This window comes from Pan paniscus, chromosome 13, assembly GCF_029289425.2.
Source record: "Pan paniscus chromosome 13, NHGRI_mPanPan1-v2.0_pri, whole genome shotgun sequence".
Lineage (NCBI taxonomy): Eukaryota > Metazoa > Chordata > Mammalia > Primates > Hominidae > Pan > Pan paniscus.
This window is the reverse complement of record NC_073262.2, coordinates 132387763-132415304: the sequence shown is the minus strand read 5'-3', so window position 1 is coordinate 132415304 and position 27542 is coordinate 132387763. Positions and strand designations below refer to the sequence as shown.

The following is a 27542-nucleotide window of genomic DNA, read 5'->3' as shown; positions in this document are numbered from 1 at the left end:
GATTTAGTAGTAAAATCTTTGAATATAATTGAGAAATAAATGACGTTACAGTTTGATCACATTTAATCCTCAACTTTAATATCTAGAAAATGAAAAATTAAGTACCTACAAAATTAAATTGGGAAGGAAAATTGGGAAAAAACTTATTCCCAGTTCATATAAGAGTTCAGGTTTTTATGAAGGTTGAAACAAATTTCATTGGTAGAACATGTTCACTAAACAAGAGACTGAAGGTAGTGATAATTGGCCAATTGGCCCCTAATTTTTTATTTGTCACCCATGACAGTAGTACAGTTACAGTAATTATAAAAAGTGATGCCAGGTAATGTAATGACCATCGAATATAACCGTCACTTTCTAATAGACTTATTTTCCTCTGTAATACTTCCTTCCTGTCTATAGTTTTCCTCTCTTCCCCCACCTCTTCCCTTTAAAAATACGATACTAACAATGCCTTAGAGTTAGACAATATTATTGTTCCATGGAGGACACCCCCCCACCGCTCCCTGCCGCCACCACAGTAATTTTCACACTGGTTTCCCTGGTCCACAGAAAAGGGCCCTGTAGCACTTTTTTTTCACAAAACTAAGTTTGTTCGATATAAAAGGCTCTTAGTTTTGAGATTGTTACGTTTTTGGTGTTAAACATGCTGTTTTCTATTATGAAATGATGGTGGTATGAGTTTTTATTATTTTGCTTGCTGTAAGTAAATGGCAACTGTTTCAATCCCTCAGATTTATTTTTTTGATGCCTTTACTTAATGCAGTCTAGTAACAAAGGATTTGCAGACCCTTACTTGAAAACCCTCACAATCTGTTCAGTCCTAAGCCTTGCATTAAATAACCAAGTCTCTTTTACCAGGTTTTTAATTTTGAGGTATTCGTCTAGTTATAAACTGGATATGAAAGATCTGGGAAATTTCTATAACAGTGAACTTAAATTTAAACAGTTTGTTTTTATTCCTCCAGCCATTTTACTGTTTGCCATTGTTTCTGGTATAAAGGAGAAATGTGGAGGAGTCAGCTTTCCTCCATTATAATGTTTATTTGTGTATGGGAGGGGAAAGTGAAATTTTTATAAGCCAAGGCACTTTATATGTAAGATAAAATGGGAAGATTGTCAAACTTATCAATACCCTACTAATAGGATTCCAAGCGTTGACTATAACAACTTCTGTTACTCTTTTAGCGATGATAGGACCTTGGCTGCACTGGCTTAGCCTTTCTAACTTTGATCAAAACTTACTTTGGTCTTTTGTCCTTTAGATGGAGTGTGCCCATCAGTATCAAATCCTTTAGAAGTTTACCTCATTCCCACACCACCTGAAAATATAACATTTGAAGACCCGTCATTAGATGTGATCCTTCTTTTAAGAGTTTTACATGCTATCAGTCGATACTGGTATTACTTGTATGATGTGAGTAATGTTGCCTACTTATGAAGTTTTCATGGTCTGTGATTGATAAATTTCCTGTTGCACTAGAAATGGAAACAGTGATTCAGCTAAATGCAGGGCTCCTAGCCCAGTAAAGTACAATGTACTCATCAGTGGAAACTTCTCCCCCACTTTTTTTTCTCCTGGCCCACAGTCTTAGATTAATTCTCTTGGCAGATTTGTAAAATTCTCTCTAGGAATAAATTTATGAAATTAAGCTACAATATGAAACTTGAACATGGATTTATTATAGTTAAAATTCTTTAGGTACATGTAACCAGAAGTTTATATATCAAGTAAAAGTTGGGTGAAAGTTGCATGCTGCCTTTGATATTTATATAGCATAGAGAAGAGTAAAGGAATTGGCCCTGCATGAAACATTAGCTGCAACATCACTGAATGACTGAGCCAGCAGCAGTGGCTGGGCGGGGTGCGCAGCAGTGGCAAGGGGTATGTGTGAGGGCTTAACAGTGTATTGTGGGAATTGTTGTTTTAGTTGGGACACAGTAATGAGAGGCTGTGTGTTGTATGTTGGAAACCAGCACGTGAATTCAGGGTACTTTGCATGGACTTGGGGATAATGGAAGAGATTGTGAATATAATCCTAATATTTTACTACATGTAGACTTTTTTTTTTTAAACATTTTACAGAATGCAATGTGCAAGGAAATTATTCCAACTAGTGAATTTATTAACAGTAAGTTAACAGCAAAAGCAAATAGGCAACTTCAAGATCCTTTAGTAATCATGACAGGAAACATCCCAACATGGCTTACTGAGCTAGGAAAAACCTGGTAAGACAATCACTTCTGTAATGGTGGCCTTGGAAATGTTACTGGGTTGGTCTTGTATTTTGTTACAGAAACATTGTCTTTACTGGACCTAGTCAAATGTGTATTAATACTGTTGATCACAACTTGCTTAATTGTGTGGCTTTAGCATGTAAACAGACTAGGCAAGTTTGGGGGCTGGATCTTCTTGGTAGTATGTGTCTATGTATGAAATAGGAAAGTACACATAGCAGTTTGGCTGAGGATAGTCAAAATTATCTGCTGTCATAGAATTGGATTCCAAAGGTGTAGTTGCTTGATTGTCTGAGCCTGCTTGGGTCAGGGACTCTAGAACTGCAGTGATAAATGTAAGCCACTGGCCATATACATTTAAATCGGCAGTCCCCAACTCTTTTTGGCACCAGGGACCAGTTTCATGGAAGACAGTTTTTTCCACAGACATGGACTGGGAGATAGGGCTGGTTTCAGGATGATTCAAGTGCCTCATGAAGGTGGTGGTCATATTTTAAAAATGAGCTTTCATTAGTTATGTTATACTTCCTTCAGGTAGATTAAAGATGATCTATCGACTTAAGTGTAGGATTTTAAAAATTAAATATCAGATTCTGCATTGAAAGGCTACTTAATGCACTATTACTCGATCACTTAGAAATTTCATATAAGAAGTATGAAAATTCTTAAAAATTAATTGACCTGGCTGGACGTGGTGGCTCACATCTATAATCCCAGCACTTTGGGAGGCCAAGACAAGTGGATCACCTGAGGTCAGGAGTTCAAGACCAGCCTGGCCAACATGGTGAAACCCCGTCTCTACTAAAAATACAAAAATTAGCCAGTTGTGGTGTCAGGAGCCTGTAATCCCAGCTACTTGGGAGGCTGAGGCAGGAGAATTGCAAGAGCCCGGGAGGCGGAGGTTGCAGTGAGCCTAGATCACACCACTGCACTCCAGCCTGGGCGACAGGAGCAAGACTCCATCTCAAAATAAATAAATAAATTGACCTAAACAATTTTTACTGATTTTATTTACAATTTTCTATATCATATCAAAAGTTGTTTCTAATATAAGTTTGGATTTTTTTTTAGTAGTTTCTGATTCTCATCCAGATAATAAACTTACATTGCATCTTTTTACAGCCCATTTTTCTTTCCTTTTGATACCCGGCAAATGCTTTTTTATGTAACTGCATTTGATCGGGACCGAGCAATGCAAAGATTACTTGATACCAACCCAGAAATCAACCAGTCTGATTCTCAAGATAGCAGAGTTGCACCTAGATTGGATAGAAAAAAAGTAAGTTTCTCCCCAAAATCTTTAAATAATCTGAGCTTTTCAAAATAATGGGAAAACTAGAAATGTAGTGTATCTAAATATGCATGTTGGTCTTGGAGGCCTTGGTCATATTCAGCTAGCCCTATTTTCCTTTCAGTCTCTTGGAACTGGGCTGTGATTCTTCCTTATCCTTCATTAAGAGTTTCTCTCCTCCCCACCCCCCAATTTCTGAAATAATTTCTACAATTCTCTTTTCTCTTTTAGTTGCCGTAACTCTTAGACCAAGAAAGAATCTTGTCTTCTCTCACTGAAACTTTTTTCATTCTAAATTAGGAGTTCAAACTATCACCTGCCTTTAAAAATTGATCCCTTATGTAATAGTTGTAATTAATCAGATCCATTTCATTCCCTTAACAAGTCACTCCAATTAGAAGAGCCTGAAACAAAATCCTTTATATGTTTTGAGTCTCTTATACCAGTTAGCTCCAGTGTTGCTAACTTAATCTGTGTTTCTAATCTTGGCTCCACATTTGTGGCTCTGAACCACGGGGCCCCGAGCCATTTCCAGTGGAGACCGATTCTACAGTTCTCACCAGCACTGTTTTTACTTAGGTCTTTTCTGTTCATTTACCTGTTTTTTTCCCCTAGGGATTTAAGTTTCTTTTCCTAAAGCCTTTATCTCCAAAAGTTTCATAAGAGACATTAGTAATAAAATAAAGGAGTTAGATGGATGGCAGGGAGTGAAGTGTATACTGAAAAGCAAAACAAAACATAAAGCAAACATTGTAGTTAAAAAAATCTTCTTGGGCCCGGTGTGGTGGCTCCTGCCTGTAATCCCAGCACTTTGGGAGGCCAAGTGGGCGGATCATGAGGTCAGGAGATCGAGACCTTCCTGGCCAACATGGTGAAACCCCATCTCTACTAAAAATACAACAAAAAAAAAAATTAGCTGGGCGTGGTGGCGCATGCCTGTAATCCTAGCTACTTGGGAGGCTGAGGCAAGAGAATTACTTAAACCATGGAGTTGGAGGTTGCAGTGAGCTGAGATTGCGCCACTGCATTCCAGCCTGGCAACAGAGCGAGACGCCGCCTAAAAAAAAAAAAGTCATCCTATTCGTATCTTTATTAGGATTCCATAAGCACTGATATTGGCATAAATTAGAAGTCTAGCAGGACCTTTTAAAATCTCATTTGCAGGTGTTTGTAGTAGTGCTTGTAGGATCTTGGCAGATCAGAGCCAGTAGGTTTCCAGCTCACCTGTTTGACCTGTCACCTCCATATCTATTTCTCTATCTAAATATAAATGTACCCAGGGAAATTTCATGAAACTGCAGCCCTGAGAATTGCACTGATATTTGGCAAAGACGATTTTTTTCTTCCCCAACTTGAATTTTCTGAACTTGCCATGGCCACAAGATAAATTAGTAATTACTCTTGCATCTGATTTCCTTAATGTGTGCCAGGGTGCTGTTGATGTTTGTAGCAATACAGCTACCTCTTAACCTTTTCTGAGTTACCTGTTTAAGGAAATAAGTGTTAACAATTGAGTTGATCTTGTTCTTTTGCATTTCAAGAAATGCCACCTGTTTATTAAAGTGTAATATGGGTAGAGCATAGTTTCCTGACAGTTGTACTTTCTTTGTAGCGTACTGTGAACCGAGAGGAGCTGCTGAAACAGGCGGAGTCTGTGATGCAGGACCTCGGCAGCTCACGGGCCATGTTAGAAATCCAGTATGAAAATGAGGTGAGCTTGGAGTCTGGTGATGGTTATTTAGCTTGACTTGTGCTCTTAATTAAATGTTATTTGAGTTTCTTGGTACTATGAAATTCTGAAAGACAGTTGGGAGACTTTGCTCTCTTTTCTCTTGAATGATTTGTTCTAAGTTCTCCATTTTTCAAAGGTTCAACTAAATAATAAAAGGCAGTTTTTTTCCTGGTGTAAGAACACATTTGTGTTGTTAGTCTTTAAGTTGATAAATTGAAAGGATATTTTAAACAGCTGATAACTTTCAAAATGTTTGAATTGCCTTTTTTAAAAAATCAGGCTTACTGAGATATAAATAATAACTGCATACTTCAAAAATGTAGTTTTGTAGTTTTAAGGGTTGACAGATGCAATTTGTTACCACTTTCACGTCAAGATAAAGAATACTCTGATCACCACAAAAAGTGCCCCCATTTCACTTTGCAAAATCAGTCATTCTATCCCCTACCCCATCCTCAGCCCTTGATAAACATTGATGTGTTTTCTGTCCCTGTAATTTTGTCTTTTTTACAATATCATAAATGGAATCATGCAGTATGTAGCCTTTGTCATTCTTCTTTCACTTAGCATAATGCTTTTGAGATTCATCCATGTTGCATGTGTCAATTTGTTTCCTATTATGGAGTAGTTCCATTATATGAACTATATATTGAGTATTCCATTATATGGGTGCACCAAAGTATGTTTAACAATCACCAGTTGATACACATTTGGGTTGTTTCCAGTTTTTGACTATTTTGAGTAACATTGCTATGAACATTTGTATTCATTTCCTTGTGGGGGCACATGTTTTTACTTCTTTGGGTAAATGCCTCAGAACTAAATTGCTAAGTCATTTGGTAAGATAGAGATATGTTTTTATTTTGTTAGAGATACAAAACTTTTCCAAAGTGGCTGTCACATTTTACATTCCCACCAGTAACGTATATATGCGAGTTCAATTGCTTCTCATACTCACAACACTTGGTATTGTTTTAGTTATTCTAGTGGATGTATAGCGGCATATTATGGTGGTTTTAATTTTTATTTCCCTCATGATTGATAATGTGACCTTTTCATTGCTTATCGGTCATTCATGTATTTTCTTTGGAGAAGTATTCAAGAATTTTGGCCATTATTTTCTTCCAGTTTGGGGCTTATCTTTTCATTTATTTATAAAATGTCTTTGGAAGAGCAGAAATTTTCAGTTTTGATGAAATCCAGTTTATCTTTTTTTTTTTTCTTGTTTGTGCTTTTTGCATCCTAAGAAATCTTTCTCTAAACCATGGTCTCAGATTTTTCTTATATTTGTTTTTCTAGAAGTTTTATAGTTTTGGCTTTTCATCTGTGATTCATTTTAAGTTAATTTATATGTATATATATTAATTACAGTTTGAAGTTCTTTCAGACATAGGCTATTCAGATTTTTTTGCACTATTTGCTGAAAAGACCGTTCTTTTTCCTATTTAATTACCTTGACCCCTTTGTGGGAAACTGGTTGACTGTGATGTCTGGATCTCTTTCTAGATTTTTTTTCTGTTATTATTATTCTATACTGTGTTGATCACCATAGCTTTATAGTAAGTCATAATCAGGTAGTATAAGTCCTCCTTTTTTTTTTTTTTTTTTTCTTTTCTCTCTCTTTTTTTTTTTGAGACGGAGTTTTGCTCTTGTTGCCCAGGCTGGAGTGCAATGGCACAATCTCAGCTCACTGCAACCTCTGCCTCCTGGGTTCAAGTGATTCTCCTGCCTCAGCCTCCAGAGTAGCTGGGATTACAGGCATGCGCCACCACGCCCAGCTAATTTTGTATTTTTAGTAGAGACAGGGTTTCTGCATGTTGGTCAGGCTGGTCTCGAACTCCTGACCTCAGGTGATCCACCCACCTCAGCCCCCCAAAGTGCTGGGATTACAGGCATGAGCCACCGTGCCTGGCCTTCTTTTTTTTTTTTTAAAGATGGTTTGGTTATTTTCAACTTTTATTTCATGTGAATTTTACAATCAGCCTGCCAGTGTCTACAAAAAGTTTGACAGGATTTTGATTCGGATTTCTTTCAATTTAGATCAGTTTGGAGAGAATTGACATGTTTACAGCATTGTGTCTTCTGATCCATGAATGTGGTGTCCACTTATCTGAATCTTTAATTTTTCATTATTTACATCTAGAGGTCTTTCTTGCACATATTTTGTTTCGCTCCAAATGTTTTGTGGTTTTTTGATGAAGCTGAAAATGATACTGTTCTTTCGTTTTCAGTTGTTTGTTGGTTTCTAGAAATACAGTTCGTTTTTGTATCATAACCTTGTTTTCTGTGACCTTCATAAACTTAAAACTTGTTAATAAATCACTTACGATTATTGTAGACCCATGGCTTGGGAAAACTCTCTGTGAAGGACCAGATAGTAAATATTTCAGGTTTTGTGGGTCACATGGTCTCCATCACAACTACTCACTTCTACCTTTGTAGTGTGAAAGTGGCAATAGACACTGAATGAGCATGGCTGTGTTCCAGTTAACCTTTATAGTCACAGAAATGTAAAGTTCATGTGATTTTCACATGTTGTGAAATACTATTCAAATTATTTTTAATCGCTTAAAATTAATACAAGTTATTCCTAGCTTGCAGAAAGTACAAAAACAGACCCTGGGGCTGGAGCTGTAGTTTGGCCCGCCAGTTGTATAGCTTGCTGCCTTATGTCATAGACATTTATATCATCCGTGAATAAAATAAAACTTCTCTTCTAGTCTTTGTCTTTTCTTTCTTTTCAGATACTTTTAAACAAGCAAAGTCTCTTGGGATACTTCCCCCCTCTTCTTTCACCTAATTTTTTTTGTTTTAAGACAAAACTTAGAGTTTTGGGGCTTCCCTGAACCTCTTAACGGAGGTTCTGCCCCTCAGCTTTCTTATCTGTAAAATGTAGGTAATAATAGTATAACCTCAAAGTTGTGACTGAGTTCATGAACTGAGTACATGAACTGGCTCATGGTAAGTATCATAGATTTAGCAGTTTAGTGTGTGATACTACCTGTGCCTATTTAAGTAATTTTAATCATGACTTTGATTTTTCATTCATTTTATTAAGCATTTTCTTCTTCTTGATGACTTTTAAAAAGCTAAGAGTATTCAGTCACCAAAGGTAAAATTATAAGTTGTTGTGTACTGGAAAGTATACTGCATGCTAGGGTTCCAGGTTGTGGCAGAGTCTCTGCACTCAAAAGATTACAGTGTAGTTAGGGAGACACAGGACAAAGGTACCAAAGAGTGTGGCAAGGTAGTGGTACAGGTGCCAACTGAATGACACATTCAGACAAGGAGTGCTGTCCTCAAGATGTCTTGAGTTAGACCTTAGTGAAAGAGAACAGGGAGATTGAGGAACCATTTTCTAGTAGGAGATGGGGCCTGAGCAAAGGGTCAGGCTTGGTGGTGAGTGGCAGAAGTTAGTACTGCTGTAGAAGTGTTGGGAGAAGGGGGATAGAAAGGAGGAGGCCAGATGGAGTGGAGGCCCTGGACTGCTGGCATAAGAGATACGGATTTTTTTGAATCTAGCTTGATCATGGCTGTTGCTCAGAGGATGCGATTCTTATATGTTGGTGCATCCAAATTTGTTACTCATAAGACTGCAGGACCTTTGCTCTAACCATTTGGTATGTTTTTAGTCTCTTTAAACGTACATTCCACTTTCTTCAGCATATTTTTCTCTTGCCAGGAAATATCTTTCCTCTCTCAACCCTCATGGTTCTGTTAAAATTGCATCTTGCATGAAACCTAAACAAGCTCAAAATGGCTTCACACAGGTTGTTCTAAGGAGCAGGATTGGATTGCTAATGTAAGGTCAAGATTTTATGCCCTTCCTTCATGGGTCTTACCTGTTGACCTCGGAAAAGATTCCAGGAGCTGCTTCACTGGGGAAGGGGAAAGTACCTCCACCCCTACCTCACAAGCACTGACTTTGTGAGATGCATAGGGCTTCAGGTTATGATTCAAATTCAGCTGTAATGTCAGCTGGTGGCCTTTAGGAAGAATTTCTAACTAGCTCTAGAAGAATCCCAGTGAAAATGTCAGGTCACAGTGTGGGCTCCTATTTGAATTGGGATGATTGGTAAGCCAGGGAAGGATTATACCAGTCTTTGGGCTCACAAGCCACCCAACCCCCCAGGATTAGGGTTACAAATGACCCAGTGACCCAGTATCCTTTTGGGAAGGTGGAAGATCAGGAGCAGGGAATGTGGAGCCTGGCCTGCCCACTTACTGGCTATGTGATTTTGGGCAAGTTAACATAAACTCATCAGTGTCCTCTCAGCCCTTTACATAATTAGTGCAGCTGCCTCCTCATGTTGTTAGAATGATAAAATGAGCTGCAATGTGTGAAACACTCAGAACATTGTCACATAATAAGTGCCAGTATGTGTTAGTTTTGAGAGAAAAAGATTCCATTTTAAGTCAAGTTGTCAAACTTTTGTTTTTCTGTTTCTGGGGTTTTATGCTTTCCTTTCCTTTAAAAAGAAAAATGAAGCTCAACCAAGTACCTACGCTTTCAGTGGTGTAGTTGGGTAGAATGATAATCCCTGAAGAGATCAGGTTACTCTGTGGGGGTGCTGGCCACCCCCAGGTTGTATCAGCAAAGCAAACATGACCTGGGCCTTCCACCTTCTGCAGAGGCTCACAGAGGAAGTGCTTTTAGTGATTTAATATTTTAAGACTCCTTTTAGAAACAACAGCATTGGATGAAGGAAATAGACTAATTTGATCTGTGACTTCTGTTGAACCTGGGATAATGTTATGCCAAAAGGAGAATTGACTAGCACCATCTAGTGGATACCATGTGTTACTGCAGGTTTTTCTTTGCTTCTCTTTTGTTCCTCAGTCCTCTAGTGCTTGGGATTCAGTGCAGAACAGAATATACAAAGTACTCCCACCCCCATGATGGAGCTTATCTTTTAGTTTGGGGAGGCCAATACATACACACACATTCATGTACACATATATGTTAGGCCATGTGGAAGAAAAGTAAAACAAAATAAGAGGATGAAGCATTATGGGGATGCGTAGGGCAGTCTGAGCACATTTGAGTGGAGGCAAGTCATTGCGTCTGGGGGAAGAGTATCTCTAGCACAAGAACAGAGAAGCAGTGTTCCTAGCCTGTTGGAGGATGAGTGTGGCTCGAGCATAGAGAACAAGGGCAGAGTAGTAGGAGTCAGAGAGACTGAGCAGGGTGGGCAGAGGGGTCATGTAGGCCGTGGTAAGAACTGGAGCTGTGCTTTGAATGAGATGGAAAACCTTTGGAAAGTAGCAAAGGGATGCCGCGAACTTGTGTTTACGCTTGTGATTACGCTTGCTCCTGTGAGAATGGGATACAAGATGTCGGGAATGCTAGTGCAGAGACCATCTAGGAGGCTTTAGCAGTGGACCAGATGACAGAGAATGGCAGCTGGGTAAAGTTGGTAATTAGTTTAGAATGCATTTTGAAGGCAGCGCTTATTGTATTTACTGATGGATTGGATTGTGCGAGTTTAAAGAATGGCCAAGGACGGCTCTAAGGATTTGGTGGGATTATTCATTTTGGGTTTAATGGTGATACCATTTACTGGTGTGGAATTATAATAGGATTGGGGTTAATCAGGAAAGCACCACTAGGCCCAAGCAGATCTCTGTTTTGAGAGAGTTAAATGTTTAGTGGACTACCTCTAAACTTTTAAGCTAGTGTGGGTAATTTTTAAGAGTAACTGTAATAATGCTAAAATAGTACCCTTTGTTTACAAGTAATCTATAAATGTTGCCTTCCTGACAGGGTTACAGTTAGATTTAGAGTATAACCTGTGATATGAACTTGTCACTACCTGCATATCTTTGTTTATGGTCTGATCTGGCGGGACCTTGACAGATCGTGAAGGAAGGAGCAAGCTATGAACACTGCTTCAGGCATGTCCACATCAGGTGTCTCATGGAGGAGTAGTTTCACTTTAGGCTGCACAGTCACCTTCAGAACTTGTTTAATAATACCAGTGCCCAGGCTCTAAGCTGTACCTGCCAGATCAGAATCTTCAGGATGTGGCACCCCTATATGTGCATGTTGATAAAGCTCTGGGGATTCCAGTGCACCCTGGGAGTTGAGAAGCATTGGTGTCCTGTATGAGGCCGTTAGTCCTTTCTGTGCTGGTGTGGAATCAGACCTTCCATTATTTGTATTTTATTCGACATATCTCTATTAAATGGCTACTGTGTGTCAGGTACTATCAGAGATAACAGGATGACCAAAATAGTTATCATCCTGTGAAATATGCAAGCATATACTGAAATTGTGGTAAAGTAATGTAGTAAGTATTTAAGTAGCTGAAAAATAAGCCCCAAGAAAAAAGGAACAGACTGTTGGGAGCAGATGCTGGGGGGAGCCTTCCCCTTGAGAGGGTGACATTTGAGCTGGTTTTGGGGTAACAGTTCACTAAAGAGAAAAAGGGGAAAGACATCCATATGCAGACAATGCCATATTGTTCCTGAAGGAAAGATATGTAGCCACAGTGGCACTTCTGTGAGTACAACCGGAAATTGTTCAACTGACATGTTGGGGCCTTAGCGGGTAGGAAATAATAAAGAGTTGCTAGTTTTTGTTTCAGGTGACCAGAACTGAAAGAATAAATCCAGCCAGGACATTTTGGAAAATAATCTCTAATGCATCCTGGTAAACAGTTGCTGTTAGTGTGCACATTTCCAAGAGGTTGGCAGTAAAAAAACACAATTCTTAACATTTGAAATCGTTCTACTTGTGTTCTTCTGTAGGTTGGTACAGGTCTTGGGCCTACACTGGAGTTTTATGCGCTTGTATCTCAGGAACTACAGAGAGCTGACTTGGGTCTTTGGAGAGGTGAAGAAGTAACTCTTAGCAATCCAAAAGGTAATGCCTATCTGTAAGTTAGTTGGTTTGTGTTACTCAGATCAGGTAATGGACTCTGACAGTTTATTAGACATATTTAATTTCTAATGGACAGCTGTACTTGCTTTCTTTTAGCCTCTGTTTTCTCATTTATCAAATAGGGAAGGCCTGTCCAGTTCTAGAGGACTTCATTCAGTGATCTGCACTCCAATTTTGAGAATGCTTCATTTCTTAAATGTTCTTAGTTACCAGGTTTTGTTTTGTTTTTGGAAACATCATCTGAAGTTTGCTGAATTGCTTGTTTTTCAGGGAGCCAAGAAGGGACCAAGTATATTCAAAACCTCCAGGGCCTGTTTGCGCTTCCCTTTGGTAGGACAGCAAAGCCAGCTCATATCGCAAAGGTTAAGATGAAGTTTCGCTTCTTAGGAAAATTAATGGCCAAGGCTATCATGGATTTCAGATTGGTAAGTTTAGGATGGTTTGCTTTTTGCAGTTTTGGTGTAGAATGTTCTGTGCAAGTACCTCAGTCCCCTGTAGTTTACTGCTATAGTTTAGATCAATGCTTCTCAAACTTCAATACACATATGAATTACTTGGGGATTTTGTTTAAAATGCCAGTTCTGATTCAGTAGGGCAGGGGTAAGACTGTCCTACTGTCCAAGATTCTAAATTTTCCTGTCAGCTCCCAGGGCATGCCCGATTGCCAGGTTGTGGACCCCTCCTTGGATAGCAAGGGTTCAGATAATCAGGCAAGTTAAGGTGGTATTAATTATTTATTTTTTAAAGTCTGATATTACCTTTTTAATTCAGTAGGAAAGTTTGTGCATGTAACTAAACTTCATTAAATTTACATTAGAGTGCTGTTGTGAAAATAACCCAAGTGATCAGTATTCATAGAGGTTGGAATGTTTCTGGACATTTCTTCATTTCTTTTTCTCTTGAACTTCTGGCCTCAAGCAGTCCTCTCACATTGGCCTCCCACAGCACTGGAATTACAGGCATGAGCCACCGTGCTCTTCTCATGTTTTCGGAGGCACTTTATCAGTATGTTTAAGACATTTTCACCTGTGGCCAAATTGACAAGTTTACAATTTCACTTTAACTGAAGAGTGGGCAGTTTATCAGTTATTTTAGAAGTTCCATTTCGTTTTCTATTTTAAATATAGTAAGTTTTTTCCCTTAACATTTTTTGCATTGGGATATTCAGTAATACAGACTACAGTGGAAATGCATTTAGAGCCCCAAATCAAGAGAATCAATTTTGTGTAGTGGGAGAAATAGTTCCTAACTACAGAATTTTCTTTCTTGGGGATTACTTGACCTATTAATATTTAAATGATCTCCTGAAGTGCCTTAGATGGAGGTAATGCTGGAAGTTCAGTGTGATAGTGAAAATATTATGCATATTCCATTTCAGGTGGACCTTCCCCTTGGCTTACCCTTTTATAAATGGATGCTACGGCAAGAAACTTCACTGACATCACACGATTTGTTTGACATCGACCCAGTTGTAGCCAGATCAGTTTATCACCTAGAAGACATTGTCAGACAGAAGAAAAGACTTGAACAAGATAAATCCCAGGTAGGCTTAGAAGAAACAGTCCAGTAGATCAAGTCTTTATTTTAGAAAAATGAGGCTTTTGTTAAATAGTTTGTATTTGACTCAGTTGTTATATTAATGTTTTATTTTAGAAGATTTTAATTCTTTTATTGTACTAACTAAGACATATGATTTCACAGTGGGTCACATGACCTATACTCACAGCAGGCTATAAACATCTTGATTAGCAAATACAATTCTAAATCAAACCATAAATAAGGACTCCTTTCAATTAAATTTTAGATGGACGTATTATGTATCTTGGCAGACATTATATCATCTTTTAGCATTTGAGTCAGTAAAACTATTCTCAGAACAGATTTATTTTCAAAAAAGGTAGCTTAATTTAGGAACAGTCTTGTTTCTAGAGATCTCAGGAAGATATTTTTTAAAGGTCACCGTGAGTGCCAACAACTATTCCTTGGTAATACATTTTGAGGTTTCTCTGTGACATCTCATAGATAACCTTGAACTTCATATCATTACTGTATAATTTTAATGTATATAATTAACAATAGATAAATTATTTAACTCAATCTGAGATTAATAATGGTTCTGTATCTGCTATTAGAAGAAAACAAGATTCTATTTTTTTGTGGCACAGACCCAAAAAGCTTGTTTGGGCTGGTAACATGGACCAATATTAAATCAACTCTCATTTTATAAATTAAGTAAGAATAGCAAGTTAAGATTCTGTAGTGAGGGAGAGTGTCACCTCTCCTGATAAGTTGGAGAGGATCTTATGGTAGAGGGATAGGATTTTACAGTGTCTTTTTATTAGAAGATTTGTAAGATTCACTTTATCTCCCATACTAATTTGTAATTATTTGGTGCTGTTTGAAAAAGTAAGTCTGTTAAGAGAAATTGGTATTCAAAGAGGCTAAGTCCACCTTTTCTGTACAGAATTTGTCATTTTAGAATTTTTAGAACCATTTTGATTTTCCCTTCACAACTTGGTAAGTTTTAAACTATTACAGTGTTGTTTAGGATTATCTCTTAGGTAAATAATGGCAAAACAAAAAAAGGAGAAACAAAAAAGCAAGTAAAACAGGAGGCTCTGTTTTAGATAGCATATATATGTTAATTTATTTAATCCCAACAACTACCATATGAGATTGGGGTATTGTTGTTACCTCTATTTTACTGGTAAGCAAACCAGGGCAGACAGATTGAGCAACCTGCCTAAGGTCACACACCTAGAGAACACAGAGTAGGAACTCAAACCCAGGCTGTCTGCATGCTTCCACACCATGCAAGCTCTGTGATATATGCTTGTCTCAAATGCAGTATGCCGCCACAGTTCTCTTGTCAGTAGTTTTTTTGTTTGTTTGTTTTTTTGAGATTTGTTCTATCCTTTATTATTCCTGATGCTGTCAGTTTAAAAATATAAAATGAGTGGCACAGAATCCACACTCCAGTAATTGACTTATTATAATAACCAACTGTGAACAAGAGCATGAGAAATGGTGACATTCTGAAAAACCACATCCTGTTTCTTTAATAAAGTATATATACAGATGGGGCAAGTTGTCCTGGCTCAGATTCTACTTGGTAGCTTAAATTCTCTAAAGAAATATGGAAAATGTGCTAGAATTTACAATGTCCTAGAGATGTTTAAAGGGAATTTACGTTCGTTTCTCGACTTAATATATAAAATCTAGAGAAACTAATGTAAATTCCTTTTAAACATCTCTAGGACATTGTAAATTCTAGATTCCTATCTAATAACAACACTTTGTAATGCACATCTTTAGAAATAAGATATTTCCTTGGTAGCTATGAGAGAAGACTTTCCAGTGGTGTAATAGTAATCACCTTGATCTGTGACGGGGAGTCACAGAGGATAGTTTTGAGAGCTTACCAGTGGGGGGAACATGAAAACGGAGAACTTTCTTTTTTTTTTTTTAAATCTTTGTGCTGAAGAATACTTCAAATGTAAAATAAAATGCCTCCCTTTGGAGGTCTTCAAATGACACCTAAAATGGAGAGAGGCTTAAAAGTGGGTTTTTGCAGAGAAGTAAAAATGGACATAATTCTGTGACCATTTACTTTCAATAATCTGCCACCTCATTGATATTCTGAATTATTTAGAATCCTAAACAGCATTTAGTTTGCTCTTTAAAAAATGACTAATTAATTAATCAGAACGTTCTAACTGTTTCTAGTTTAAATGACTAATTTTCTGTACCTTAATTGTTACCCTATAGGAATTTCATACACGGAGGCATTTCCAGTTTGGAAAGCCATTTGTCTTCTTTCTCCTAACTTGTTGTCTTCATTTTTAGATGGAATTTGCCTTTTTGCATGTTGGTTTTTGATCCTTAAGTTTAAAAAAATTTACATAGGCCTTTCATAATCTTAGACATTTTTTAAAAAGTGAGTAATGAAGACTTCTTAACGTTTGTCTTATAAAGTATTGCTTGCCTTTTCTTAGGGATTTCTTGGAACTTTTTTTTTTTTTTTTTAGATCACAGTGTTGCTGCATAGATACAAACTTGTTATGCATCAGAGGCCTGAAGTAGTTGAATGAAGTCTCTCCAGGCTTCATTCTGTAGACTTGAGCTTTGCAGGGGTAGAAAGTTAATCACTATCACTAGATAGTACGTTTTTTATATTTACGATTTCCCAACTGTATTATTAGTATTTGCTGTCTACTTATACAGTATTGGATTCAAGATTAGCCTAGAATTTATGAAAAGTTTGTCTAGTTCTAGGGTCCACATTCTTAAAATTAACTAATATGCAACCTATTATGCACTTACTGTGAAATTTGATTTGCATATGCTTAAACTGAGCAGCAGCATCTCATAATGAAGAAGCACTTCAGCTCTCTTTTCTTATGCTTACTTCCTTTGTGATCTCAGTGACTCTTTCATATGTAGGTTATGACCAGGAAAAAAATAAAGAGGCTAAGAGTTGAACCCATCAGCTTTATTAGGATAGCTTATATTTTATTAGGATATCTTTTATTTTTTTAAACAACCGTACGTTAATTTTGCTTGACACCATTTCTCCCCCATTTGTGTTTTTTAGACCAAAGAGAGTCTACAGTATGCATTAGAAACCTTGACTATGAATGGCTGCTCAGTTGAAGATCTAGGACTGGATTTCACTCTGCCAGGGTTTCCCAATATCGAACTGAAGAAAGGAGGGAAGGATATACCAGTCACTATCCACAATTTAGAGGAGTATCTAAGAGTATGTAACTGCGTCTTTGTGGGGTAGGCCAGTTGTGAAGACGGAGGACTTTGCCTGATTGTACCTTGCTTCTGGCTGCACACGCTATGGCTTGAGACCTTCCACATCCCCAGGACCACTGCATGAAGGCTGCTTTACAAGGCGCTAGCTTCTCTTTGCTCTTGAGTGCACATATCAGATATTTCCTGTCTTATATAACCTTGAATTATTTCTCCTCAGGCTTGAATGCTATCTAATTACACCACGTTTTCTTAGTTTAAAAAACAAGTGAAAAGAGACATTATTTGTGTTCTCACTAAATTGCATTTTTGCATTTCCATCAAGGCAGCTAGCTTGACAGAATTTACTCCAGGCACCGTGCAATGCACACTTTTATGTTTGGTGACACCTTTCAAATTACTAACTTATGGGCGAGGTGCAGTGGCTCACGCCTGTAATCCTTCCAGCACTTTGTGAGGCAGAAGCAGGAGGATTACTTGAGGCCAGGAGTTCAAGACCAGCCTGGGCAACAAAGTAGGGGCCTTGTCTCTACAAAAAAATGCAAAAATTAGCTGGGTGTGGTGTCATGAGCCTGTAGTCCCAGCCACTTGGGAGGCTGGGGTGGGAGGGCCCTTGAGCCCTAGAGTTCAAAGTTACAGTGAGTCAAGGTTGCACCACTGCACTCGATCCTGGGCGACAGAGCAAGATCGTTTCTCTTAAAAATACATACATATATATATATTAGGCTGGGCACAGTGGCTCATGCCCGTAATCCCAGCACTTTGGTTGGCCGTGGTGGGCAGATCACAAGATCAGGAGTTCAAGACCAGCCTGGCCAACATAGTGAAACCCCATCTCTACTAAAAATACAAAAATTAGCCAGGTGTGATGGCACACACCTGTAGTCCCAGTTACTGAGGAGGCTGAGGCAGGAGAACCGCTTGAACCAGGGAGGTGGAGGTTCCAGTGAGCCGATACCGTGCCCCTGCACTCCAGCTTGGGCAACAGAATGAGACTTCGTTTCAAAAAAAAAAAAAGCATGTATATATTAATTTGTGATGCTTGACTATATTTGCTAAATTCAGGAAAAGTAATTTTATATTGAACACAAATTGTCTTTTAAATTACCATTATATAGATCCTTATTACCAATGTTTGAAAAATTTGTTTTGGTTTATTCCTGACATTGGGTGGAAGGGGCATTGGATTTAGGTCAGAATGGCTATCTATCCCTTGAACTGACCTTTCCACTAACTTGCTTTGTGACTTTAGATGGAGCCTCTGAAGAACTTCATCACCATTTTCTTCATCAGCTTTAAAAGAGAGAGAGAGAGAGAGAATATAGGTTAAATAATAACTGGCTAGGCGTGCTGGCTCACGCTTGTAATCCCAACACTTTTGGAGGCCAAGGCGGGTGGATCACGAGGTCAGGAGTTCAAGACCAGCCTGACAAACATTGTGAAACCCCGTCTCTACTAAAAATACAAAAATTAGCCAGGCGTGGTGGTGCACGCCTGTAGTCCCAGCTACTCGGGAGGCTGAGGCAAGAGAATTGCTTGAACCCGGGAGGCGGAGGTTGCAGTGAGTCAGGATCATGCCACTGCACTCCAGCCTAGGCGACAGAGCAAGACTCTGTCTCAAAAATAATAATAATAACCAGAGTCCCCTGTTATTTAACAGTACTGTGATTCATAAGTAATTCCTTTTAGTATTCAGTAGGACTGTCTTCTTATCCTGTTTCTTCTACTGACTTTGTGAAAGCTATTCTTCCATCTTACTAGCAAATAATGAGTTAACATTTAGATTAAGGTTATCTCAAAATAATTTATACTAATGCTTATAATTTTCTATCAAGAAAATCCTAATGTTTTCATTTTTATCTGAAAATGTTTCTCTACCCATTGGGCTACCCAAAGTCAGTGATGACTAGATAATGTTGGACCAATAAGAGTTGCTTTTTCTTACCCTTCAATTGCATGTGACTTCATTTCCAGGCTTTGCCTACTTTTAGTAGGAAGCACACACTGCAGACAGGTTGGGTTCTAAGAACTTCTCAGGATTTAGAACTAAACATTTTACATTAAAAATTAAAAACCCTTAATAGTGGCTAATTGTGATTCTTCAAACATTACCTTTAATTCTCAATAACATTTTATCCTCTTGGGAAATTCTCATTTGATTCCCATCTAGTGAGGTAATATAACTGTATGGCATGGGTTTCACATAAATGGATTTTTAAAACACACTAAATGCACATGGCATTTTTTTTTTTACATTTTGTTATTGGTAGGGGCCCCACATTAGATGTTGACCTGATGTTTTACTCATGTAGTTTTCTAGCAGATGATTTTAAAGACTTAATAACTTGTTTGTTCTTTATAAAGTGATCCAGAAGGGTGTTTCACTGTACTTTGCCACATATTAAATAGTAAAGAGATTTGAAATCTTGTCACAGTTTTTTGAAAACTTTCTTTTTGCAGCTGGTTATATTCTGGGCACTAAATGAAGGCGTTTCTAGGCAATTTGATTCGTTCAGAGATGGATTTGAATCAGTCTTCCCACTCAGTCATCTTCAGTACTTCTACCCGGAGGAAGTGAGTAGCTTATATCTAAAAGAAATGGTCATACCTATAATTTTAGTGGAGTGTTTCTGTGCTGCCTAGTCAAAGACCGTATTGTTGCACAAAAACAAAAAAATGGGTGTTAGATAGCAGGGGATGGATGTTTGGGAAAGACAAGGAAATTGCCTGAGCAAGGAAGAATGTTAAATAGGTGTCCCCTCTTAGATTGGGGGAGCGGGTTCCACGTGTGACAGTAAGCATAGCATCTTTGTCAGCCAAGACCCTCAATGCCATTCAGTGGAGAATGGGGACTTGTGCTATGTGTGGCATGTTCTACATCTTTCTGTACTGCTGTGGAAGTAAAGAGAGACATGGAGGGGGCTTGACTTTATTCCTTAACTAAACTTCGTTTCGATGAGACATTGTTTCACAATCAAAGTTAGTCCTTGAAGTTTTAAGAAAGTATTATAAATTATCTAATTGCCAAATACAGAGAATACTTCTGAGAATGGAAGAAATGGATTTATGTGCTTGGTTTTCTCTAGCCGCCTGTATTAGTCTGTTTTCATGCTGCTGATAAAGACATAACCGAGACTGGGCAATTTACAAAAGAAAGAGGTTTATTAGACTTAGAGTTCCACGTGGCTGGGGAGGCCTCACAATCATGGTGGAAGGTGAAAGGCACATCTCACATGGCAGCAGACAAGACGAGAGCTTGTGCGGGGAAACTCCCCTTTTTAAAACCATCAGATCTCGTGAGACATATTCACTATTATGAGAATAGCCTGGGAAAGACCTGCCCCCATGATTCAGTTACCTCCCACCGGGTCATTCCCACAGCAGGTGGGAATTGTGGGAGTTACAGTTCAAGATGAGATTTGGGGTAGGGGCACAGCCAAACCATATTACCGTCTTTAATTTCAAGTGCCAAATCTCAAAAGAACTACTCACTGGTAGTGAGATACAGAAAGCCTCTAGAATGTGTCCAGTTTCCCTCAGTTTTGAAACCTTTTTATTTATTGTTTGAATACTAGTTTTAGAGTGTATGTTCACTACTGATTAAATCTGCAAATTTTTGATTAACTTAACATCTTAATCTCAGTTATATTTGTGTCTACTTCGATTTACTACTTTTTTTAAGCATGTAGTGTGCCTGATACTTGTAGGCACTACTTGTCACCTGGAATAGAATCATGGTCCTCACCACTTGCTGTATAACCTTATCCAAGTTACTGTATCTGATAGGACTGTTTCATCTGTAAAATTGGAATAACCCCTATCACAGAGTAATGGAAATTAAATAGGCTGGGCACAGTGACTTAGCCTATAATCCCAGCACTTTGGGAGATGGAGGTGGGAAGATCACTTGAGCTCGGAAATTTAAGATTAGGCTGGGCAACATAGTGAGACCTTGTCTAAAATAAAAAAAATAATTAGCTGGGCGTGGTGGTATGCACCTGTAGTCTCAGCTACTTGGAAGGCTGAGGTTGGAGGATCACTTGAGCCCAGGAGATCATGACGGGAGTGAGCTGTGATTAGGCCACTACACTCCAGCCTGGGCAACAGAGCAAAGCTTTGTCTTTAAATATATAGGACCAGACAGTGAGCATTATATAATAGATATTAAATTTCATTGGCCTCAAATTGTATTTTCTCAAAGTATGCAGTCTTCTACAAATCAGCAGTTAACCAGAGAAAGGCATGGTTTTAATTTGAAACTGATGATAGATTTTCTAAGGACATGAAAGCATTTATTGCTTTCTAATATTCATTCTGTAATATCTGGGTTGGTCCCCATACAACCAACCATGTAGCGTAGACATGCCTCTCTACAAAGTGTAAAGACCTACTCATTTGCTGTGTCCTAGTTCAGCTTGCTTCTCCTACTTCTTTCTGCAGCTCAATGTTCTCTCCCTTGGCATCTGTTACTGTATACCTTTGTGTTTCTGAAAGCCAGGATTTATAAAATCTCCCTGACTAGAAGCAGATTATCCATTTAAAGCACCTAAAGTAATGAGAAGAAAGGAAAACTGAAATCAAGGGTCATCAGGTGTTTTTGATTTGAGAGGAAGGGTTTCTCAGGAACCAAGTCCCTGCAGATGGGCAGGGTACTTAATAGCGTACAGCTAAAAAGGAAATGGAATCTCTAAATTTTTTTTTTTTTTTTTTTTTGGAAAGAGGTCCCAAGCAGAAGGTTTTAGTACTGAGACTGATACTCTTTTATGGTACACGTAGACCTCTATTTTCACTCACGTAAGCAAATGTTTCCTTAGTAATTCTTTTTACCCTTATTTAAACTCACAGCTGGATCAGCTCCTTTGTGGCAGTAAAGCAGACACTTGGGATGCAAAGACACTGATGGAATGCTGTAGGCCTGATCACGGTTATACTCATGACAGGTAAGTACTGGGGTCTGCCAGTTTTTCTGTTGATTCTGAAGAATGTGGAGAGGGGTGTGTGTGTACACACACATGCGCACATGTGTAAACAACAAAAGTTGGAGTGGTTCATTTTAAAATGTGTCTACCTGTTAATGGATGCTTACTTCTGTTTTGGCCTTATTTCTCTGAAGATGGGAAATTAAGACCCAAGGGTTTCTTTCTCAAGTACTTCTGTGAAAATACTAGGGGTTGGGGAAGACAGATTTAATCTTGTTCGCCATTATTACATATAGTAAAGCAGAAATATCTGTACAGTACCAGATCAGGTCTTACTTATTACAACTGTAATCATTCCATTTGAATTCTAGTCATAACAGAAACGAATTTGATTTAAGTACATTGTAATGGAAAATGTATGTGTAATTTAAAAGTGCTAATCTAATTTTTATGTCATGTGATGCGATGCAGTGTGATTAAAACTCTATTTTAACCTGATGAAATAATTTTGGTATATTTATTTCTGTTATAGTCGGGCTGTGAAGTTTTTGTTTGAGATTCTCAGTAGTTTTGATAATGAGCAGCAGAGGTTATTTCTCCAGTTTGTGACTGGTAGCCCAAGATTGCCTGTTGGAGGTGGGTACGATGTTGATGTTTAGCATTTATTCTACCTATGGGTGGGTTTGTGAGTGTGAAACTTCAGTACCATCAGCAGGAGATTCTTTATCTCACTTGCAGTGCCTCTTAGTTATTCCAGTATCATTATAGTACATTGAGACCACTAGCAGGGAAATCCACGGGGATTGTCTTAAACATATTGAAGTAGGATTACTAATGCACATGTAATGCTGGTTAGATAAAATTCCAGGCCATTTGTACATTCTAAACTCTTAGTTGACTTAGATGAGAATGGATTCTAAAATCTGGTTTTTCAGATGGAATCCTAATGTAAGTTAAATTGGTATTCTGTTGTTTTTGTTTTGTTTTTTGAGACAGGATCTCACTCTTGTCACCCAGGCTGAAGTGCAGTGGCGTGATCTTGGCTCACTGCAACCTCTGCCTCCTGGGCTCAGGCGAGATCCTCCTGCTTCAGCCTGCTGTGTAGCTGGGACTACAGGCACAACACAGCACCATGTCTGGCTAATTTTTGTATTTTTGTAGAGATAGGGTTTCTCCATGTTGCCCAGGCTGGTCTGAAACTCTCAAGCTACTGGCTCACCTCGGCCTCCCAGAGTGCTGGGATTACGGGCGTGAACCACTGTGGGTATTCCATTTTAAAAATCAGAAGACATAAAGAACTGTTGCCTCCATGTTATACAGCGAGTTTTTAAATGATAAATTAAAGCAGGTTCCTTGCACTTAATGTATATTGAATGTGCAGTTGCCAAGCAAGAAAGAATATCTTGTGTGTAATATTGTACGGCAAAGCAGTGGAATGTTTTCTGATAGCTGATGTTTTTTAAAAACTTAAGTTCCTTGTCTTTCTTTTTCTCTTAATCAGGATTCCGGAGTTTGAATCCACCTTTGACAATTGTCCGAAAGACGTTTGAATCAACAGAAAACCCAGATGACTTCTTGCCCTCTGTAATGACTTGTGTGAACTATCTTAAGTTGCCGGACTATTCAAGCATTGAGATAATGCGTGAAAAACTGTTGATAGCAGCAAGAGAAGGGCAGCAGTCGTTCCATCTTTCCTGATCACAGCAAGAAATGCAGTGTCTGCCTGTTACAGCAAAAGAAACAAATCATGATTTCTTTTCTAATGTTATCACCTGAGTCAAGGAAACATGTTACGCCTTCTTGTTGTAGGAAAAACGGCTTGCAGATTATAAAGAGACATTTGGTTGATATTCATTAATGGCCCCATGGACTTAAAGTGATCAGGCCCTAAAACGTTGTTGTGATGAGGTTTCTTTAGCAAGTTCTTGTTTAAATTATCATTTATTTGATGAGTGAAGTTTTTAACATGCTTTGCTGTGTGAAATTTAAAAAAGGGATGTTTTTCCAGGCTGGAACAATAAATGTGGCTGTGCAGTTTAATTCTGGGCTGTGTGTATCCATCTAGATAAGTCTGCAGTTTTGTTTCCTCCCAAGACAACTCTTGTACATAAGTACAGAAATTTAAGCTCACATGTATTTGACAAATATAGTTTAGTAGCCTAGCTCTATGTGCTTTTCACTTTCCTCTGATTTTCTCTCCCTGATTCATTATTATCTGTGCAGCTCACAGGTTTTTTTTGTATACAACTCACAGTTCTCAAATTTTCGTTACCCACGGGCTTCTGTTGTCCCATGTTCTCTCCAGTTAAGATCTAATTTAAAATTCATTGGATTGAAATTTATTGAATATAATTCAGCTTTTGTAACTAGGTAGACTTTTCTTATAGTTTAGTTTTAATATAGTTTAGGGTATTACTGGCTTTTTCCCAGGTGACACACTAAGGACTGTTTACATGGCAATTCCAGCAGCAACAGCCTCTGGAATGAGACAAGGAAAGCTCATTTGTTTCTTTTATGAAGGTTAAGAAGTCTACAGCTTGGGCTGGCCGGTATTTATTATTCTGTGGCCAGAGCATTTTAAATTAATGTAAATTTTTTAAACAAAATAAGCAGTTTTCCTTCCCTGTTGGAGTAAAAAAATTTTTTTCCCTTTGTTGTTTTACATTTTTGTTCATAGTCTTCTTTATTCCACGCTCCTCTTCCCCTTCTCCCAGTGCTGACTTGGGACAAAACAGTTCAGCCTTTGTCTCGACCTGTAAGCAATGCTGTCCAGTCATTTTATGTGCTGATTTCTCAAATCTGCAATAATCCATCAGGTTAATGTTTTTACCTGAAAATAAAGAAAGTTTGCTTCACCTTTTTGTTTATAGTTTTGTGCTGTATGCATAACTTTCAATTGTATAGATGTATTTCAATGCAAGGAAATCCACATATCTCCATGATTCGGGTCATGGCTGATTTTGCTATTCAAACAATTTATAACAGCAACTTGAAGAAACTAAAATGTGAAGAGAAAATGGGAAGAGATTCCTTCCTAAGGTCCAAAACTAGGCCTGTGGCATAAATTTGAAGGAATTTTCCATAATTCATCTTCTTGAAAATAAGAGATGAGCTAGTTTTTTTTTTTAATTGAACTTTGAGAAATCAATTTTCTTTGACTGTTCTGTAAGTCTTAATTAATTGACACAAAAGCCCTTTTCCCTATCCCACCACCCAAAAGAAACTCAGTGGCTTGTTTGACATAGATTGCTGTGTCAATTTACACTTAAATGGCCTTATATGGAAATGTCCCCTCCTGAGAGTTCACTTGGGCAGTGACCCCATTAAGTGGAAGGGAACTGTCAGAGGAGTTGGGGGCAGAGAATTCTCTCCCTGTCTCTGCAGAGACGGACAAGTGAATGGCTTTTCCCTGAAATCCAAGAAGGGAATTGTGTTTCTGCAGTTTCACCACTAACAGCACAGTTGCTGAGCAGCTTCATCAAGTGAAGTTAAAGATTGAAACAATTTGTTTTCAACTGTTCTGATATCTTCCTGCAAATTAAGCACAAGGATTTTTGTGTGAACATAGCATTTTGTTCCTGATTTTTAAAGGGTTCTGTTAAAATTTAGACATGTATAAACAAAATAATGTTTCATCTGTACTTGACATTTTATCCATGTTGCAGCCCTGGCAAATTTGGCCTCATTGATTCCAGCATCTAATAAGTATATATGATGATTTTGACTCAAACGCTAAAGTCTTGAGTGTTTCAAAGTCAGTCGTTATCTGTTTAAAAGCCTCAGCCTTTAGCTTATTCCTCCTTCAATACACGGGACCTTTGGTTAATTTGGGGCAGGAAAACTCTTAAAGTAATCTCTCTTGGCAGAGGCCTTATTGCACCAGAGGGAAAAAGTATATACTTCATTTGCTGTTACTCCAGTTATGCCTTAAATTCATTTGCTTGGTAATCCTATCAACAAGCACTAACTTCTTAGTATACTTCAAACACTTAGTTGGGTAGCAACTGAGATTTTGTTGTCCTTTAGTTTTTGCTGAGATGGAGTCAGTCAGATGTTAGTCATAGCTAACACCGAATTTGTGTTGTCATTTAGACAGTTACTGATTCGATCTGCTTTATATATGAGAACGTATTTTTAACTATTCCAAGAAGGAAGAGGTAGCTAAATGTAATCCCCCTCTTCCTATCCCCCCAGAAAACTGAACTGTACGTTCTAGGTAGACTAATTGGGAGCAGACACGGAGTTTTAGATGCCTTAGCCAAACCCAGCAGAAACCTTTCACACAGCCACTCATCGTAAGAAACGCAGATTTTTCTCTTCTCATGCTTGTCTCTGGTTCCCTGCATTTGTAGTGACAGAACTTTCACTAGCAGGATATAAAGAAAGTAATTATGCTTGGAGTCCCTCTTTACTGGGTTTGAGTTAGGTGCATAACATGGAAAGGAGTGGTGCCTTCCAATGAATGTGACCACTCCGTATTGTGGAGTGACTTCCCTAGGGCATCCTATACATCCTACCACAGAAGGCCAAGGGACAGAGCACCAACGTCAGTATCCAAGAAATTAGATCCACAACTCTTGATTTTCCACACTGAGGACTGTCGCGAGTAAGTTGTAAGTTTGCCGTCTTCCTTCTGGCTTAGCAGGTGCTGCAGCTGTACTCTCGACTCCTGTCTGTGAGCGTGAGCTCAGGAAATGAGAGTGGAGTCTATTCCAAAAAAAAAATGTGATGAAGTTTTTCATAAAAGTGCATTCATATGCCAAATCCTTTTTGGAGGATTCTGGATGCTATTGTTCATTTCTCTACTAGTAAAATGATCAAGCCTTCATTTATTTTAGGCTTTATTTTTTGATCCATTTTGTTTTCCCTGCTGTAATGAGAACAATTGTTTGGAAATGTCATATTCTGTATTTGATTCTCTGAGAAATGCTTTTGTATAAGTCTTAGGTTTGACATTGCAGTAGTTGACATACACGGTAAAGGATAACCTAGTGACAAATCACTGAAGATGCTTCCTTTGTTACCTCAAAAAAAAAAAAAAATCCAGACAAAATAGCATTTATAAATACAGAAAACAGGATTGGCTGTTTTCCAGGAACTTCAAGTTAACAATTCTTATGCAAGGAAAAGTTCTTAATGCTAAAGACTTGTTCTGCATGAAGGAGACATTCTTTAATAATGGAAGAGGTGGTTTTATTTTTACTACAAGCCGACTCATATTTCCAAACCTATAACCAATTGCTGATCTCCTGTGTAAAGCATTTTTTTCCTTTTATCTGAAACAGTGATTTATATGAACTGTTGGAATAATGGAACCTCAAACTACAGATGTGTATGTAAAATTGCATAAATGCACTGACTTCCTTCTCCCTGACTATATTTTTAATAAACAGCATTATCCTACATGGTCAGTTTTATTAAATTATACACAACTAGAGGGTTCTTCTAAGAAGTGCTATGTGCTTGCGTGGGTGACTTTTGGAAAGCTTCCTATTTTGGTAAGTAATGCAGTGAGTGAACTTAGCTTTTTTTGGAGGCAGATAGTGGAGAACGCTGTAGAAAACAAATACATTTAAAAAGGTGGCCCTGCTACCTGCTTGTTGGTGGAGCATTTGTGTAAGGTATCCCTATGCGCTGGCAAAATAGTGCCATTGGCGTTGAAAATGTGCACAGACAGTAGGGCCTACTGGTTGGAACACTATGAAGTCATCGTGCTTGACT

At 38.2% G+C, this 27542-nt stretch overlaps 1 protein-coding gene across 50 annotated transcripts in view; it reads left to right on the top strand.

Moving 5' to 3' along the window:
- The window catches only part of TRIP12 (thyroid hormone receptor interactor 12), a 161457-nt gene extending 134233 nt beyond the window's left edge, over positions 1–27224 (top strand). For all 50 annotated transcript variants that reach the window (XM_055109162.2, XM_024927799.4, XM_063595575.1 and 47 more), the window contains 12 exons: positions 1266–1417; positions 2087–2229; positions 3361–3517; positions 5142–5240; positions 12012–12126; positions 12415–12569; positions 13523–13687; positions 16739–16903; positions 19363–19476; positions 21748–21842; positions 22354–22457; positions 23323–27224. In XM_055109162.2, coding sequence (XP_054965137.1) covers positions 1266–1417; positions 2087–2229; positions 3361–3517; positions 5142–5240; positions 12012–12126; positions 12415–12569; positions 13523–13687; positions 16739–16903; positions 19363–19476; positions 21748–21842; positions 22354–22457; positions 23323–23519 — 1661 coding nt within the window. In that variant the 3' untranslated portion in view covers positions 23520–27224. The remainder of the gene's footprint in view (positions 1–1265; positions 1418–2086; positions 2230–3360; positions 3518–5141; positions 5241–12011; positions 12127–12414; positions 12570–13522; positions 13688–16738; positions 16904–19362; positions 19477–21747; positions 21843–22353; positions 22458–23322) is intronic.
- Positions 27225–27542: the final 318 nt, after the last annotated feature.